Source organism: Haliotis asinina, chromosome 8, assembly GCF_037392515.1.
Source record: "Haliotis asinina isolate JCU_RB_2024 chromosome 8, JCU_Hal_asi_v2, whole genome shotgun sequence".
Taxonomy (NCBI): domain Eukaryota; kingdom Metazoa; phylum Mollusca; class Gastropoda; order Lepetellida; family Haliotidae; genus Haliotis; species Haliotis asinina.
In genome coordinates, this window is record NC_090287.1 from 53,165,732 (window position 1) to 53,184,353 (window position 18,622).

General features: G+C 37.3%; 1 protein-coding gene across 3 annotated transcripts in view; it reads left to right on the forward strand.

Annotated features, from left to right (window-relative positions):
• The window catches only part of LOC137293392 (HEAT repeat-containing protein 5B-like), a 118,590-nt gene that overhangs the window by 52,985 nt on the left and 46,983 nt on the right, over positions 1-18,622 (forward strand). For all 3 annotated transcript variants that reach the window (XM_067823905.1, XM_067823907.1, XM_067823906.1), the window contains exons 3-5: positions 367-578; positions 4,235-4,343; positions 18,311-18,460. In XM_067823905.1, coding sequence (XP_067680006.1) covers positions 367-578; positions 4,235-4,343; positions 18,311-18,460 — 471 coding nt within the window. The remainder of the gene's footprint in view (positions 1-366; positions 579-4,234; positions 4,344-18,310; positions 18,461-18,622) is intronic.

Here is an 18,622-nt window from a genome sequence, read left to right on the forward strand (position 1 = left end):
CTTTTGAATGTTTGTGCTTGAATGTTTTTCCTGGGAAATGGCCTGCTACACTGGTATCAGAACTATAGTGCCATAGGTAGCATTTTGCTCCAAAATTTTTGTTTGCAATGAATGGTCAGTGATTGAGGTCCAAAGAAATCTGAATAACTGAGAGTGATAGATCCTTTGCCCCTCCCTGTACTCTTATCTGTAGTATTGATTTATCATTGTTGCTTGTTACAATGGCCATGATGCTATTGTCACGTTATGTTCAGGATGTTATATGCCTGATGATCTTGTATTCAGTGAGTGTCAGTGCTATATATGTGCTACTTCCTCCAGGGCAGTACATCTGTGCTTCTCACCATAAATCTTCTTTTCTTACAGTCGGACATCAAAGGAAGTCAGAATAAGCTCATTGAGCAATTGACCAATCAGATCAGTGAATCGCCAGGTCCTCCAACACGGAAATTACTTGCACGCTGTCTGGCAACCTTGTTCAGTGTCGGTGACACGTTTGAACTGTTCAACACCATCAACAAGTGCAATGACGTCATCAGAAACAAGGATGATTCTCCCAGCTACCTGCCAACCAGATTGTAAGTGATAGCTCTGATATATGTCATGCTTTTTGGAGTTGTCGTACCATTTGATTTTCAATTTATCCAACAGCAACACAGGTTACCAAGTAATTCTTTTCACAAAGTTGTGTCCCCTTGGGTGTCCAGAATCCTATGATCCTTGTTTAGAATCCTTAATTCTCAATGATTATGATTATGGATTTTTCACACAATACTTCTTGGAACTTGTGTACAGTAGAGACCTGTATCATTCAATAATGAAAAAACATTGAAAACACACTAAAAAAGCACTCTGTTTAGCAGAGTCAAAATACTAACAACTTATTCAGATTAAGTGACCATTCATTCATTCATTCATTCATTCATTCATTCATTCATTCATTCATTCATTCATTCATTCATTCATTCTATTCAGTATTAGTATGTGAAGCAGTGTGATTAAGATATTGATTATCATTGCAGATGATAACTTAAGCAATGTCATGTAAGTTATTTTTGAGAACTGAGGAAAAATGCAGTGTTGTTCATTTGGTTTATAATTCCAAAATAAACATTCTTTGAAAGAAATTAATGATGTAATTTTTTAAATGCCTGATAATTTTATATCTGTATGCTTCTACAGATGTATAAATAGGGAATTTGAAGAGAGTACCTGTAATTACCTAATGCAGTGCTACATTTGGTGCAACTCATTCAAATATGACTTGACAGCAATACAATACAAATGAAGTTATAAGATATTGTTATGTTGAAGGGAAGAACACACTTTGGACATGTCAGATTAGCATGTACTTGTTATTCAACTTGCTGGAGTATATTATGTTTGGGATTATATTTATTGTGTGTTCCAACTATTAAGCTAATAATTCATGACTCAGTGCCATTATTTAGCAGATCACAGTGAGAAACATATTCCAGTGGATCCATTAAGTGAGATAATATCTTGAGTTAATGGAGTTTGAGGTGACAGTTTGTCAATATATATGATACTATTTCAATCACTGCTCCATCGCTGACAGTCTGTCACGGTATATCATACTGTTTCAGAGCTTCAGGGACCATGTCATAACAGAGGCAATTTACTCAATCAATATCACCAATATGGTGCTGAGACCCACAGATATATTAACCTTGGTGATTTGATCAACTTAATTTTAAGGGTTTCATATGGACTGTCATTGTAGAGACCCCTTGATTTTCTGGTTGATAATCTTTCTTCTTTCATGTTTATTGATAAATGTTTACTTCAAGTGATGGTAATCAATTAGATCAACATACAAATCACATCTTCTAGTCAGGTTGTTGCTAGGACAAGCATCTTGGTGACAAATTAGTTTGACACACATCCTGGCCATCTATGGAGGCCAGGTCCCACTGAGATGAGGACTCCAGTGGTGTAAGGAAATGGAAGTACAGAGCAGACAGGCACAGAGGCTTTCTGCTTTGTTTTCTAAGATATAAGGGTATCTTGTAGAAGTCTAATGATTTTGGGGTCAATACGGAAAACATGGCTGGAAGGCTAATGAAATGTCTCATTGATTGTGTTTCCAGTTGTAAGGACTGAAAAAAGAACTTATTTTCCTTGAAGATTTTTTTATATACGTCTGTGGTATTTCTTTGATGAACCCAGAGTTGACATTTTATTAGCTGTGGTTTTAATCAATACAGTGTTCAATTAACCCTGCCATTCTCTGTCTCACACAAATGTAAAAACACATTCAACCCGAAGACATTTCCACCAAGCCATTCACCCATCTTCCCATTGTTTTATGTTTTTCTTAACGTTTACGTGTGCTGTAGTGACATACCATGGTCTTGACAGGATTTGCTGATCACAAACACAGGATTTGCCCAAGTGTTTTCCTTAGTCACCCTTTGATGAACCCAGTTAGCCAACTTCTAACAAGTCTGTTCATCCACCAAATCCACTGGCTCTTCTTCCTCCTAATTCTCATTCTCAACCTAAACCTCACCAAACCAAATTTTCATACCTGCCCACCCATGCAACCAAATACACCTTTTCACCCACTCACATGTATCCAAACACACCTACCCACCCACTTTCATTCAACCAAATACTTCTGCCCACCAACTTTCATTCAACCAAATACTCCTGCCCACCCAGTTATAAGCAACCAAACACACCTCTCCACCCTCTCTCATGCAGCCAAACACACCTGCCCACCCACTGTCATGCAACCAAACACACCAACCCCCCACTTTCGCTCAAGCAAATACACCTGCACACCCAGTTATGCCTGTAACCAACCCACTACCCTTTCCACTCCCACCAACAAACATACCAGCACATAGACCCAGCCCAGACTGTAGTTGGCAGTCATGAGGTGTATGGTGTGCTTCATTGTCGCTGTGCTGCTGGTTTCTCAATATCTCCAATCCCTTCCCCAGACACAAAACACACAGTAAATACCTGGCATCATTATGTAGTTACCATGGTTATTGTTTTGGCAAAAAGTCATCTGTGATTTCTGCATGTTTGACACCATTACCCTTCCCAGGAAGCCAGGAACATGCAGTGCTATGTTATGTATGCACCCCATGATACCAGACAACAGTTACATGAGCCAGCTCAAATTCACAGACTTTGCATCACCTGTCTCACGAGGGGGGCGAGTTTGAGGGATGTATTATTTCAGTATGAAAATAGATAAAAGACAATGGTGACAGGGGAAATCTAGTCAGTGTTGAGTTTCATGCAGACGTTTAGTCTTCTCCTAAGCCTAAATAGAAAAGTGAAATGTTTCTCAGGCATTGGTGCGTCACTTTTATTTGTGCACATAACAATTATTTATTGCCATTTTAAAAAATACTTTCACTTGGCCACATCCCGATCATCCATTATAAGAATGACTGTTTGTAAGAAAAAGTGTGACCGAACCTACAACTCATTAACAAGTGCTAAACTTTTTGAGAGAAAAAACCCCAATAGAAACGTGTTCCTCCCTCGTCACTTTTTTTCAATACAATTTTGTTAAAAAGTCATACACCAACTCAATTGTTTTTTTGTGCAGCCTAAGGCGTTCTAGCCCTCATTTTTCTGGAATGCTGCAAAATGGATGATATTTTGGTACTTTCTTTGAGTTTCATTGAACTAGTAAAGGTCCAAGACCTACATCACTGTAAACTCTACCCAAACATCAAGCTGACAAACCCTGACATAGCTAAAACACCATAAACCTAAAGCTGTGAAGATCTGGGTTAGAATCGGTGTTCAGCAGCCCATACTTGTCATAAAAGGTGACTGACAGGTCAGGCTCACTGACTTTGTCACCAAATTGCATAGATTGGTGCTCATGATGTTAATCACTGGATTTTGTTGTTCATACTCTAGTATTTACAGACTGCTACCATACTGATGCAGTATTTGTGAGTGAGGCATAAAACAACAAACCAACCAATCAGTATAAAACTGCATCAAAACTAAACTTACTCACCCAGTGTACCAGAATGCAAATGGCTCTCTGGCTGCTTAAGGTGTAGATTCAAGTTATGATGGCCACATCAAAAAGACTGCTTTGTGGGGCCTGTGTTGTTGATGCTCTTACCTTATATTTACCTGTACTGTTTGTGTAGATGCCTGTGATCACTGATGGTGAGGACTTGCTTGTTATTTCCACATGTTCTATCACTAACTTACCTGTTTATGCTTTCAGGGCTGCCATCACTTGTCTGGGTGCCATGTATGAAAAACTTGGCAGAATGGTCGGCAGATCCTTTGAAGAAACAGTACAGATTCTCATAAAATCCCTTAAGAATGCTGAGGTGAGTAGATAGTCCTTTTTTCATCTGATGGTGCATGCCTGACCCACAAGACAACTGTTCTTTAATGTCCAGTGCCATTGTTCATCCAAACACAACAGAACTGGTGCTGCAAGTAACGTGAACCCAGCAGATTAAGGATGGTTGGTAGATTATTTTTGTTTATTTTTATCAAAATTGTGTAGATCCAGGTAAAGATTGATCTTCAGTAATCCATGCATGTCTTAAGTGGTGAGTCACAGGACTGGGTGGTCAGGCTCGCTGACTTGGTAGACACGTCATCAATTCCCAAATGCGTACGTCAGTGCTCATGTTGTTGATCACTGGACTGTCTGGTCCAGACTTAATTATTTCAGACCACTGCCACAGAACTGGATTATTGCTGAGTGTTGCATAAAACTAAACTCACTCACTCTAATGCTTTTCCTTCACTCAGTCACTCATTTTTATTATGATTTGTTTCTAGTTTATATGAGCATTTTGTTTAGGGATAGTTGAAACTATATGCAAAACACTACATGTTGTAGAGCTTTCTTTTGGGGTTCCAGGACACAATTGGTCTTTAGAACCCAATACTTATCTCTTGGAATGAGGCTACTCAAAAGAAGTAGGAAATGTCCAATTGCTTTGGACATGACAGAATAACTCCATTGATGTTCAGGCTTACATAACAGTCGAAAACATCCCAATATCCCACACTTGTCAGAACTGAAACAGTGATCACATGATCACAAAATCTGCTGTTGATCATGTTTGGATAACTTGACATTTAGACAGTGATGAATGTACCTGTACTATACTCGTAGTTTATCATCATGGCTCTGTGACTATAGATGTTGATTATCATTGGCTTTACTGCTTTTTGTAACTGAGGAGATTTGATTTCTGATAAAACCAAGTTTAGAATGGACCTGGAACACTTTCTAGCTTGTTTTACAAGAAACAGACATCACCTCTGTCATAAAGTCTGTCGGTATGGAGTATGCTCACCTCATCAACCTGTGTTATATGTGTGTATGATGCAGAAGAATGCCAATGATCTGTTGCATAGCTGAGGGGGTTATAAAACACTTATCACACTCTTGTGAGTTTATTCCTTTCTTTGCTTTTACACATACCGACACAACACAATGGTTTGCCAGGTTGTATCATAATCAATATGTTTACCTACCTTTTGCTGGAGTAGTGGACTACATCTTGCCAGTTGATAATAGAGAATAATCGCAGCATTCAGACATTTCATGTCTCTGTTCACAATGAAACAGTCAAGCTGTCCTGACATCCTGCACATAGTCAAGCACTAAATGAAGCATGTTATAAACATATAAAATGACATTATGAACCCAGTGCAAGTGTGAGGATGTGTATCCTCTAGATCTGTGACGATCCAGACCCGTTCAGATCCAGGTTAGAATTGGTCTTCAGCAACCCATGCTTGTAGTAGGAGTGACTAACGTGGTGGATGGTCAGGCGTGCTGACTTCGTTGATACATGTCATGATATCCCAGTTGTGTAGATCAATGCTCATGCTGTTGATCACTGGATTGTCTTGTCCAGGCTTGATTAATTACAGACTGCTGTCATATGTTTGAAATATTGCAGACAAACCATGTGTATACTCGCCAGTGTATCTACTATGGCCATGTGCCAAGTACTGATAACCGTTTTTACTCATACTGTCTGATGACTTTAGAGACCATGATTTCATAAGCGTGACTCTCAAGTAATGCACTCACCTTGATGAGCAAGGAGATACATCTGCATCTGCAATCGTTTAATTTTCAGAGAATCTTTTGGAAATCACTGAATGTTTCAGATTATACAAAGTCCAGTGCAATTGTAACTTGAAGTGATGACTATTTCATGGATAAAGAATGATACATCATTCACGTTGATTGCCTCTACAATTTCATTTAAACAAAGCCAATGATTCTTAGTATTCAGTAGCCTTTTTATTCTGTTGGTTTTACTATTTAATCCATCTCTTCTTTGATGATTCATTTACTGCTCAATTAAATTGATGTTTGCAAGATGGTATTATCTTCCACTGACAGCCAACATGTTTTTATCAAATCCCACACATATTTTTCAAGTGTTAGCTATCTTCTTATTCTGTGTCAGTTTTCAAAGTTCTCACCTTAAAGTTATTTATTAAAGTGCAAAGATTCTGCAGGTGATGATTTATGTTTCGATCAATTTCCCAACATTTCCAAGAAGAACTTTAACTTGTGATCAATTAAGGTAAGCGAGTCTAGTGATTTGGCATTCCTCCAGGGAACAGCAATATTATCAGAGGAGAAAGTGGAAGATATGAGGTATTCAGAAGAGCAAGCTTTGCCTGTCGAGATGCTCCCACTGTGAATTATTTACAAGGTGAATTCTGCTCTTACATTCCCTGGGTATCTTGATTTACAACGTGGGCCACATATAGTCAGCTTTAATTAAGTGTTGATACGTCTTACCATAAATATTGTGTGAGCAGTAACACCTGCTCAGCAGCCTTGGAATAAGCAAGAGTCATATCCATATCCAAATACATCAAAGGGGGATTACTTGGATCAATCTGAACAGCACAAATTGATCTATGTTGTAATATGTTGATAGCTTGAGAATATATTTTACATTATTACATTATTTGAGAATACATGTATCAGCACTGAGTGGGTGCAATGAGTGAGTGAGTGAGTGTGGTTTTGCTCCCTATTAGCAATCTATTACAGCGATACCATTGCACATGCTCCATTAATTGGATTCACTCTTTGTGCCTGTGTGGGGCATCAAGCCAAGCTTTAAGCTTGAGCTATTAGCCACTAGGTGCTCCCACTAAACTGACCAAATACCACGTAACACTTACTGACTGACTTGAGGTCTAAGTGGGGTGTGTTAGGCTAACACTTAGTCTCTGAATACATATGATATGGAAATAGACAGTTCCTCCTAACTGATGGTGAGTGAGAGGAAATCTAGATTTCATTTAGAGCTTTAGCATTGCAGAAAGAGCTAGGCAAAAGGGAATATTTGGGAGTTCGCTGTCTGAGAAGCAGAGGAGGTCTGTTTGTCCTGATTGTTAACATAATTGTTTATGTTATGAGACTCTTGATATATATGGAATATTTTCACTGCTGTAAAAACTCACTCACTGTGTTTAACCAATATGTGTATCAAAATATATTTCTGCTATTCAAAATATAAATGTTCTCTTGATGACTCAGAATATAGATAATTTATATAATAGTTTTTTTTTCAGTGAATTCACGTAAGTGTTGATTTGGGTGCCTAAAACTAGCATTGGGATCATATTGGAATTTGGATGTTTGATACAAGTTATGACCATTGTGGAATTTCTTTTAACTGTGTAGACATTGCGAAAACATGATTTGTTAAGTATATGAGAATATCTTGATGGATAAGTACCATTTCCAACTCACCTGGGTATCAGGCGAAGGTCAGTATGTGTTGTGTGGAGCAAATTATCTGTATCGTGATGTACCAAAATACTTTAGTGCTATGTTTGGAGGTGGAGTTAGTCAAGGGAGATAACTAGTAACATGGACCGTGTTAGGTGCAGGTGATGGCTTACATCATGCACCTGAAAAAGCATTCTCAACAGATAGTGCAGGAATGCACCGGCATACATTACAAGTGCCGACAGCAACACCGGCTATGAACATGTCATGCGTCTGCTCACTGCTGCAAATGTCTTTGCCGTCTGCTACTACAGAGTGCCAAAACATCATTGTATCATCCGAGCTCCTGCATGTGTTGACAAAAGTATGGCTCATCAAAACATATTTTTAATGATTAGATACCAGCTACAGATCTTACTCTCTTCAGAAGATATATGTGTTGATTTGATTTCCAGGAGTGCCTACCTGAACTGATGCCACAGAATTCATGTCATCTTGAAAGTCCTTGTTTGTTCACAGACTCTTCATTTGAGTCTATTCTTACACAGGTGTTTTATAGATATAAATAAGTGTTAAAAATATACATTCTGAGCCTTACTTTCAACATCTGGAAATGTTTATTCTGACCCCGCTTCTTTCAGAGTCCTTGACCTTAAAGTTTAAGTTGAAGCAGTTATTTTAAAGGCGATCGAATTTCTCAAGTTGTTCATAAAAAAACGGAAGTTGTATCTCCCAACTTCTAGCATGGATCTAACTGAAACTAGGTGTATGGGTGGCCTCCTTCATAAGGTGCCTTAAAATATATCCGGTAGTAAGCTTTTTAGTATTTCCTCAGTGAATCTCTTAAAAGAATCAGATTGCTGAAGCCTTACCCATGTTTATAGTCCTGTTTTAAACAAGATATGTGTGAGATCTGCTTTGAGATGTACGTATGTTTGTTTGTTATGTAAGATCTCACTGCAGTATTCCAGCTATATGGCAGCAGCCTGTAAATATTTAAGTCTGAACCAGACAATGAACATCAATGTATGGAGGTGTCTGTCACTGGACAATGAAGCAATACTGCACATAAAGAAAGATTTTGACCAACTAATGGTAAAAGTTGTGTTAAAGCCTTGGCCAGACTTTTGGCCTCAATAAGATGAAAATGAAACACACTAAAAGCTCTGCAGCATCCTCACATTTACTTTTTGCTATTTTTTCTCGAACATTCACAATGCAATAAAATATTCATATTTAAATAAAGTAGAACAACTGTTTCCAGTCAGCGATCACTTAATTTAGTATTGATGCTGTGATCTGACCCCTGCTTGGCAAACATGAATAAAACTTGCTGCTTATCTAACAGTATTTTTATTAATGTCTGTTGAATTTGGCCGACAGAAATTCAAGTGTTTATGCAATGTTGCCATAACAGCATATTGAACCAAAAGTGTCATCTTTCGGCATTCGTGCAAGTGATAAGTCTTCAGAAAGTCACAATTTCTTTTCAGTTGTCGTTCTAGAAAGGTGATGGGATTTGTTGTTGTTTGTAAGGTTTCCTGTCTGTGTTTTATGCACAGTTTGCAGGCTTCTTTTATAATTGGGAGTATAATTAGGTTCACTGCACAATTCTTGTATCGACTTCTAAGACCAGCTGCTGCTTCCACAGTTAGAGTTCTCCACCAGATCCAGCGGAACTATTTTTGTGGCTGTACAGCAATAACACCTGGGGAAAAGTGTAATGTTTTTTTGTAAGGAAAGTGAAGTCAAAAGGAAGAAGGTCTCTTGTTTTACAATACTACAGAAAAAGGTAGATCAGAGTAACAGGGCAGCAGACGGCAAATTTGTTCTTTAGCAGTTGACAGATCAGGCCTACCAAAAGATTTCACATAATTACTGAAAATGAGCTAAATGCCCACTGCATGACTGTAAATCCTGCTGACATATTGTTAGTCCACAAAGTGGTAAGCAGATTCAAATGTTGTATTGTGAATCTTCAGTTATAAAGGGCGTATAAATTTTCAGGCATGCATATAAAATGAGTGGATTATCCTTAGACTGCAGACTTTGTTAATCCTCTCAATGCTACCGTCGAACCCATTCGACAGGAGTGCAGGATAATGACATCTCCAAATAAAACTTGCAATAATTATTCAACGAGTCGGATTTACGTGTCATATGAATTATGTATGGAATGTGCTAATTCTCACCTTTTTAAATATGTAATGTTCAATACGTTTATATACCTTAAAACGAAACGCCCGCGAATTAAAAATGAGATCGCCGAATTTCTCGGCACGCAGTCGAAAATAACGGCCATTGTTGACTTCCAGCGCACCACGCCGTGTGGTACCCAGTCTAATATTTTCTTCATAATGAAATATTTTTTGATAGTTTAGTCGATATTTTTTGTTCCTTGACGAAGAGAAAGCTCATAAGTTCACCATTTTCTAAAAATTAGTAACTTTCGGCTCAAATAAATATAAACAAAACCAATCTCAATGTTATATCATCGATTGGACGAATAGAAACGATCATGGCAACGGCGGTAAACAAACAACTCCACATGTATCGTGATGCCGAAGAAAATGTGCCATCCTTTTGACATATCCAATTATTTTATCTGGAATTAATTACACGGTGTGAATAGGTAAATGTTATTGCCTCTGCACAGAAATTACCAGATTTAGCGATTTTATTTTGATTTGGTTTGATAAACCTTCCAACATTCACAAAGTTGACAGCCGTTGGTGACCCGAAAGGGCGTGGCCAAACTCGCGGTCTTTTTAAGTGACAAGATACGAAGGATGTTTGAAAATATGCGTTCATAAGCAGAATCTGAACACATATACATTGAAAGAAAACGACTCAATACCTATATAATGCAGATCATGAAACAGTATCACAATATTTGTAATTGTACCCACCCTTGATGAAACCGGAAGCACGTACACGGCATGGCACTCGTGGAAGTAAAATGTGAACGAGTTGGAAAACGACCATTGATACATTCTCTAAACTGATTCAAATTCCCGTAAGATCCATACTATACACCAGAATTACCTTTCAGTCATCCTCAGTCATTTACTGTTAGTTGTGTTCAATAGCAGTTGTCATTTGTTGCTTGTGTTGTAGTATTTCTCCTGAAGTTAGCCGTCGATGTGTTGATCTTTAGTTTAGCAAATCCGAAGTCGATGATTTTCGCGGTCTATTTTTTCAAAGAATGTTCTGACACGGGGAGACATATAAATTGTCAGTGTGTCGTAACAATAACAGAATATTCTTCTGTGTATATCGTTACAAGAAGTACAATTTTGATGATCGAAGATGTCATGAAAAAAATCATTTTTCCTTTTGCAGAAACGAACGAAACCAGAGCTAGTGTGAGAATGTAACGTACAGTAAATGTATTTCATAAAAATTAATTACTGCTTAGAAAACAACTGTCATCGTCTTTGTGAATCAGTATTTATTTTAGACATTAAAACAGCTAAACATCACATCTTTTGTTCACGAATTTGGAGCAAAATTGAAATTATTTTGTTACTCCAAACAGCAGAGCTTTCGGAGTTAATTCTGCCTAGTATAATGCAGGTAATGTTTCAGATCAAATTGTTTGACGTGTGTGCATATTTGTATAAAAAAATCATGTCATGTGGCTCAGTCCGTGGTTCCATACAGCTTTTAGATATTGCACTAGTGCAATCTGAACTGCAAAATGTACCTCATGTTTATGGCCATACTTTTTACCTACTTGCACACTGTCTATGTTCATATTTTACTGTTAAAACAGACTTCATCTGGGAAACAGACTGATGATCCAAACTCTTGGAGCAGTGATTACACTGACAGTGATCGAAAGACAGACTCATTTTTTTCTTGTGATGAAATTTCATGAAGTAATATGAAATTATCATACCAGATCTAGAATAATTTTGTTGTAGTGATGTTTTGAATATGGAATATCAAAACTACAAGTGACAGATAATTAAGTGTTGAGTAGGAGGTGCAACCTATGTTAGTCTTTGGCATCAAGGTAATCGTATAGTGGCAAGTAAATTTCTTTTTTCCTAATACTGAGCTCTGCAGTGAGTGGTTTTTGTTGTCCAGTTTGGAGCTATTCTTTAAGATTTCAATTTGGATTTTTTTCATTGCCATGTGTATCTGGCAAAGACATATATATCAAATGCTTCCAGATCTTTAATGGAAGACTGCTCAGTCCTTAGCATTTTGTTATTCAAGGAAGACTGTTCTTCATGTTTCTTGTTTCATGATGGTTTAGGCTATTGAACACTAAATAATTGGAGTATATCACCATCAGACACTTCAGCAAACAGAAACAATCCTTGAAAGTTCATTAGACCCATTTCATATTGTGACATTGTTCCTAAACCCAGGAAAAGACAATAAGGTAGAATAATATATATTTACAGAATATGAAGCCTGTTTACTTTCACCAGAGACAATATAACGTCTTATATGTATATGGTTTCTTTTTTATCAAATGATAACATTTTCTGATAAATTTACATGTACTGTTACTTCAACAACAAAATTGACATTATTTGACACATGCGATTCAAAATAATTCAGCAAACAAAGTGGTACTGTTGAAAACAAAAATAACTCATCACTCATTTGTATTTGATGTACATTTTGGCACGATATTATGAAGAAATAAAATACACAAAATAATTTGTAACATCTATCCTTATATTTTATGGCATATATGTAGTTGTAATAAAAAATTGTGCAAAACTGTCAGCTTTCCACATTACTGAAAGACATTAATTAAAATTTGGTTATTTACACCTTGCTAATGCATTGACAGATTTTAAGTGTCTTTGCCCTTGTCTATTTGAGAGAGAAAAATAATTGTCATATTATTAATATCATTTAACATATTAAAGTATATGAAAAGATTTAAAGTTGTAACCAGTTATGAAACATAAAGCATTGACAAATCTATCGTAATTATTCATCAAGAACGTTAATTCATTGCATAAAATTATGAATGTAATTCAACTTGTTCTAAAGTGAGACGTATAATTTTCCCAATCATGTAATATGAACGCAATTTTTATCAAATCATCTCCGATTTCATGTGAAACTATAACTGAAAATATATTTTTGTTTATAAAACATGTATACTGCAGTTCTTACTACACTACATCGTCATAAAAAGAAAAGCATGAATGTTATTTTGAAACACAAATGCCAGGCCCATATCCGCGCACCTGTTGTTGAGAATGATGTTTGTACACGTTTCTGTGTTGGACCATGTGAAAAAAAGAATAAGCTGGGATCAACATGCATCACAATTATATCTTTGCTATCTTTATATTCAGTGGACAATAAAGTAATGTGCCTAATATGAACAAAAATTCAAATAAAAGGTACTGAAAAACTTGCATCTGCAGTGTTGATCGACTACTGTTTCCGGGTCACGGGAGCATACAAGGTCAAACTGGTTCGGCTATGTGCGAATTATATAGTCAAAAATACACCAAGAAAATTCTATGAGCTCTGATTAATCACTTTAAACAGTTATTTGTGCTAAATTCAGACGAAATATCTCCAACTTTTCTGTTCATATTCAATAGCGAATGAATTTCATCAGGCAATCCCCGTCTGTGACATCACATCCGGTGACCTTTGCACTTACTAGAAAACAAGTTAGAGTTCACGATCATAATTTTCGTCCGTCTTTCGTCATACTAAACGGAAAATGATACATGGAACACTTGTAGAATGAGAAATTATCCCTCTTTCACCAGGTCTTACACAGAAGTGTTCTGTAATCTTTCTTCTGACCAAAAAAGCTATATTTTATGTAGGAGTTCGACGAAGCGCGCCATGTTTGTTTTTTAGTATGCGTAACACGATTTAACACCGTCTTTTTGTGGGTTTGTGCAAAAATTAATGAACCATAAAACTTGATATTTGCACTCATGAATGCTTATGAATCATGTATTTTATTCTGCTATTTTCATTACATGACACGTTTAAATAAACGTAATAGTGCCATTTCAGTAAGACCTGTCATGACATCGAAAATGTTATTTGTTTACGACGAACGTTTTCGATTATTTTTTTTTCAGAATTATTTTTAATTTGTCGTCGCGCGGATATTTGCCGATACAAATATACGAAATTAAAGTCAGATACTTATGAAATATCAGTAGTAAGAATATTGAAATCGGTTTGCGATAATTGGACAATTTATACGGTTCCTAGTATAAAACGCATCCGGCTACCAATCGAGTAATTCAGGTAAATTCAGGAAAATTTACTATATTTATGTTTGTCTTGTGATTAATATCTGTACGTTTGAAATTATCTGGATATTTTTTGATAATAATGTTTATTTTTGTATGTAGTATTAATGAGCTGAATATTTTTTCAGTTGTCCCTTATTTAGTGACGCACTGAGTGTTTGAAATCACCCACCCTCTTATTAACGCCTTATGCTGAAATTAATTCAGCAGGCTAAAGGTTAATAAACCCCATTATCATAATCTGAATACAGTGTGCAAATCCAAATCTTTGGATAGATGTGTGAAGCCATCAGGCTGCTTAGTGACTCTTGGAAGAAAAGGAAAAACCCTAAATAACATGATTTTTCTGGTGTTCAGTCTGAGTGAAGTACCCTGTGCTTGTAGCAGCAACATCTTATGAAGACATGGATAACCTGGTATTAAATCACTGGTCATGTGTCATCTTGAAGCACCATGATACGATGTCTAATACTGCTAAAATCTGTGTATCTCTCACTCATTGACCCATGAAGACCAGGGTTATAATTTATCTTCATTAACCCAAGCTGGCAGGACTGGTCAAGCTGACCGACTTGATTGGCACATGTCATCATATCCCAGTTTTGCATATCAGTGCTCATGCTCTTGATCAGTGGATTGTCTGCTCCAGGGTTCTATTACTTACAGACTGCCACCTTATTGGCGGAATATTCCTGAGTGTGGTATAAAATTAAACTCACATGTACAACTGACACTCATCGGTACAACTAGAACACTGTTCAAAGTGACATACCCTTCAGTTCACTCATTTAAACCTCCAACACAGTCTTGTCCATCCTCGATATCTCCAGGGTCTACGTTCCGAAAAGTCTCCACTATACCCTGGACGCATCTACGGGTCGGCCCGATAATTTTATTACCTCCCTTTGCTGACTCCGCTTTCTCACAGTAGCCAATCAGAGTGGTCGCCGTTATAACCGAATTTGCAAGTGTCAACAAAGGTAGCAGTTGCAACTGCGAAGGTTTGCTCGCCGTGCGACTCACAATTTGGGGAAATCATACAGGCAACTTTATAGGTCAGAAACCTTTTTTAAAACATATGCAAGAAATCCATCTAATACTTTCAGAGAACCTACGCATGGTTTGTTTGCCAAGTTTAATCGGTTAGAGAATTTAAAAAGCGAAAGTGAGTTGTGATTGGTTCTCTCAAATTCCCAGCGTAGGCACCTGATTGGATAAAAAGCTAGCCAAGGGAGGTAATAAATTTATCGGGCTGAGCCGTAGATGCATCCAGGGTATAGTGGAGACATTTTTGGAACGTATACCCTGGAGATATCGAGGATGAGTCTTGTCTGGCTCATATTAAAAGACCCATGAAGGTCCAAGGTAGAATAGGCCCTCAGCAACCCGTGCTTGCCATCAAGACTCAATTATTTACAGATATAGCTGGAATATTTCTGAAAGTGGCGTTAAACTAAACTCACAAACTCATTGATATTAAAACTGATGCACATTGCAAAGATTTACAAGTACTACTGCTGACTTGAGCATAAAACAGCACTCATTCACCCAATTACCCTGCTCATCAATAACATTTGGTTATAATCCTACCCAGTTACACAAACATTTATTCTCTTTAGAAAAACATAATTATATTTACACTAGGCCAACACTTTTTATAGATTTCGATGGCAAATAGTTGTATTTGCCCAACTCATGGAAGTACAGAATAATATGAATAATAATCCTGATAATCTTACATTACTTAGGCGGACTGATCGATTCTATCTGTATTTGTCTCAGTAATAAAGGCCTGATTCAGACCTCTAATTCCTCCTAGCAAGCTGTAATCTGATTGATTCAAGAACTGTCAGACTTGGTGCATGTTTAAATTTCATTTCACAACATGTCAGTCAGTCAGTCAGTGCGGATATAATTTGGTGTGTTGGCATCCATTCATTTTTCCTCGATTTGTTATGATGCAGACTGATGAAGTAAGGAAATGCAGGCTGGTACGCCATTACTCAGACTGAGTGTAATGGTTGTTGGTTTGGGGGAAGTTTCATGATTTGATTAATGTTTTGACCACATGTGATGTGAAATTTTCATCTCAGGGCAACCATCAAGAATTATACAATGCTTATACAATTTCCCTCTGTTTTAACACTATGAACAGCACCCTTGTTGAACAAGGTTTTGCCACTTGAAATGAATTGAAATGAATGAATTTGGATATTTCTCGTAAGGCTTGGCCACTGGATTGAGTCTTCAGTGCTCTTGAAAAATATGATAGTGCAACAAAGCTGTGAGCAAGTCATTGTCTATATTTACAATATTTGTATTATGCTGGTGGGATACAGATAAAATGGACCCCAGTGAAAATGGACCCCCAAAATACCAAGAAAATACCAATACCACCACGCAGGAGAGAACAGCCTCTGAACTCGGCTAACATAGAGTTGCATTAAACTAGATCATATAATTACATGTATCCTAAATAATAGCGATTTACTTCATTGTGGATAAGCTTTTAAAAATTGATTATTTTTATTAACTTGGACCTCCATAGTGGGTTAACCTTTGAAGATTGATTGGTTGTTTCGATAGTCCCAATGAACAAACCAATTTGATTGTTTGTTTTGCGTGTAAGAGTAGTTCATGATAGAGAAGAAGGATAATAAGGTAGTGATAATGAGGTAGATATCCAATATTTAGGGATGAATAAACATAAACAAAAATACATGCAGTTTTCTGTTATATAGAATGACTGTTTTCTCTAAACCTAGAGGCTGTTTTCTCTAGCAGTGGTGGCCGTTTTCTCGAATTGTATTTTGGCCTTTTTCGCTGGGCTCCATTTTCACTATAATCTATACTGGTAGTGTCAGAAGTCTTGCTACATTGTTGCTGTCTACCAATGGGAAAAGTTGTAGTCCACAAGAAAGTGTCACTATGTGCCATCTACCTAATGGTGAAACTGGAAATGTATCAGGAAATGTCACTAGTCCTTCCTGAATGTCTCGGATTATTCCAATTAAGAACTCTGACTTTGAGTGCATCAAAGTAATAACCATTGCTCATATTTCTTGAAGATATTCATAATTTAGCCGTCAAAGGAAGGACAAATCTGGTAATTCTATGATTCTGAATCTTCGCTACGAGCACCTCCTAGAAGTTGTTGAAGGGAGATAGCAGTTTTATTGCTGTGTTATCTGGTACCAGGGCAGAGAGTTTATGGTCAAGATAATTGATTAATGAGGAGCTCTCACAGATACCATAAACCAACACTAAAATGTCACTGCCAGAAAAGTTTAATGATGGTGTTCTGTTGAAGAATTCTGAGCCATTGCTTTTAGATGTTGAAATGTGTTTAGAATATTCAGAGATGAATCTGGGTTGATGTTTATCACCCCAATACAACTCAGATAATCAGTTATGTTTGACCCATAAATCCAAGATTGTTCAATATATCTTCATCAGTCTTTACACAGATATCCGTTTAGCTGTAAACTTCGGTCATTTGCTTTTCAGCCTTTTTGGGAATGTTTGCTTTTCACAGTTTCCATGACAACACATTGCAACCAGTTGCCCATGTATAGTTCCTGAGTCATCAGCCAGATGGTCAGCTGCCTAGTTTCAGGATTATTTATTTTTTCGTCAGATATTTTTTTTTCTGATATCTAATAAACCCAATGCCTAAGGAGGTACCAGTTGCTTCAATGTCCCCTACCATCTAGAGCAAATGCTTGCCATAAAGAGAGACTATGCTTGTTGTTAGAGGATCGGGTTGTCAGGTTCGCTGACTTGGTTGACACATGTCATTGGTTCCCAATTGTGCAGATTGATGCTCATGTTGTTGATCACTGGATTGTCTGGTCCAGAGTCAATTATTTACAGACCACCACCATATAGCTGGAATATTCCAGAGTGCAGCGTAAAACTCAACTCAACTCACTTACTCACTCACTCACTCACAAACTCACTCACTTACTCTAGAGCAAACCAATTTGTTTGCCTAACATTTGTATCATACAAGTGAAGCATGTTGATGTTGGGCATGTATTAGAATGTCATGCTGTCTATCAATGATTGTTACAGTGTCATTGTTAAGAGTATTTTCAAAATGGCATCCAAAGCAGCTCATGTTGAACATTATACTTCATGTTTCATATGAGTGTGATTGGATCCGGGTGGTGGGTAGTCTAGTTCATCATTTCGAAGACTAGGATTTGATATTGGATATGCTGGGATATTGCAAATATTTAATCATCATGTGAATTGGCAATACCCTTGCAGATTATATAGTTTTAATTTTTTCATTTTTCAGTCTCAAGGTCGATGTGAGATCATGATGACGCTGGAGAAGGTGGTGGCGGGCCTGGGGTCTGCAGGAGGGTCCTGTCACAAGGACATCTACAAGGCAGCCCGGCAAGCCATGACAGACCGAGCAATGTCAGTACGAGGAGCAGCTGCCAAGGTAAATTAATCAGCAAATTTCTTTAAATGTTAAAGCCAAGTTCCCCCAAGTGTCCTGAGGACTGGACTGGACTGGACTGTAGTTACTCTATTACAGTGGGCCATAGGTCACTTTATAGGAAAGTTCCGGTTATTGACTTGAAAACAGACTGTAGTGAACGTT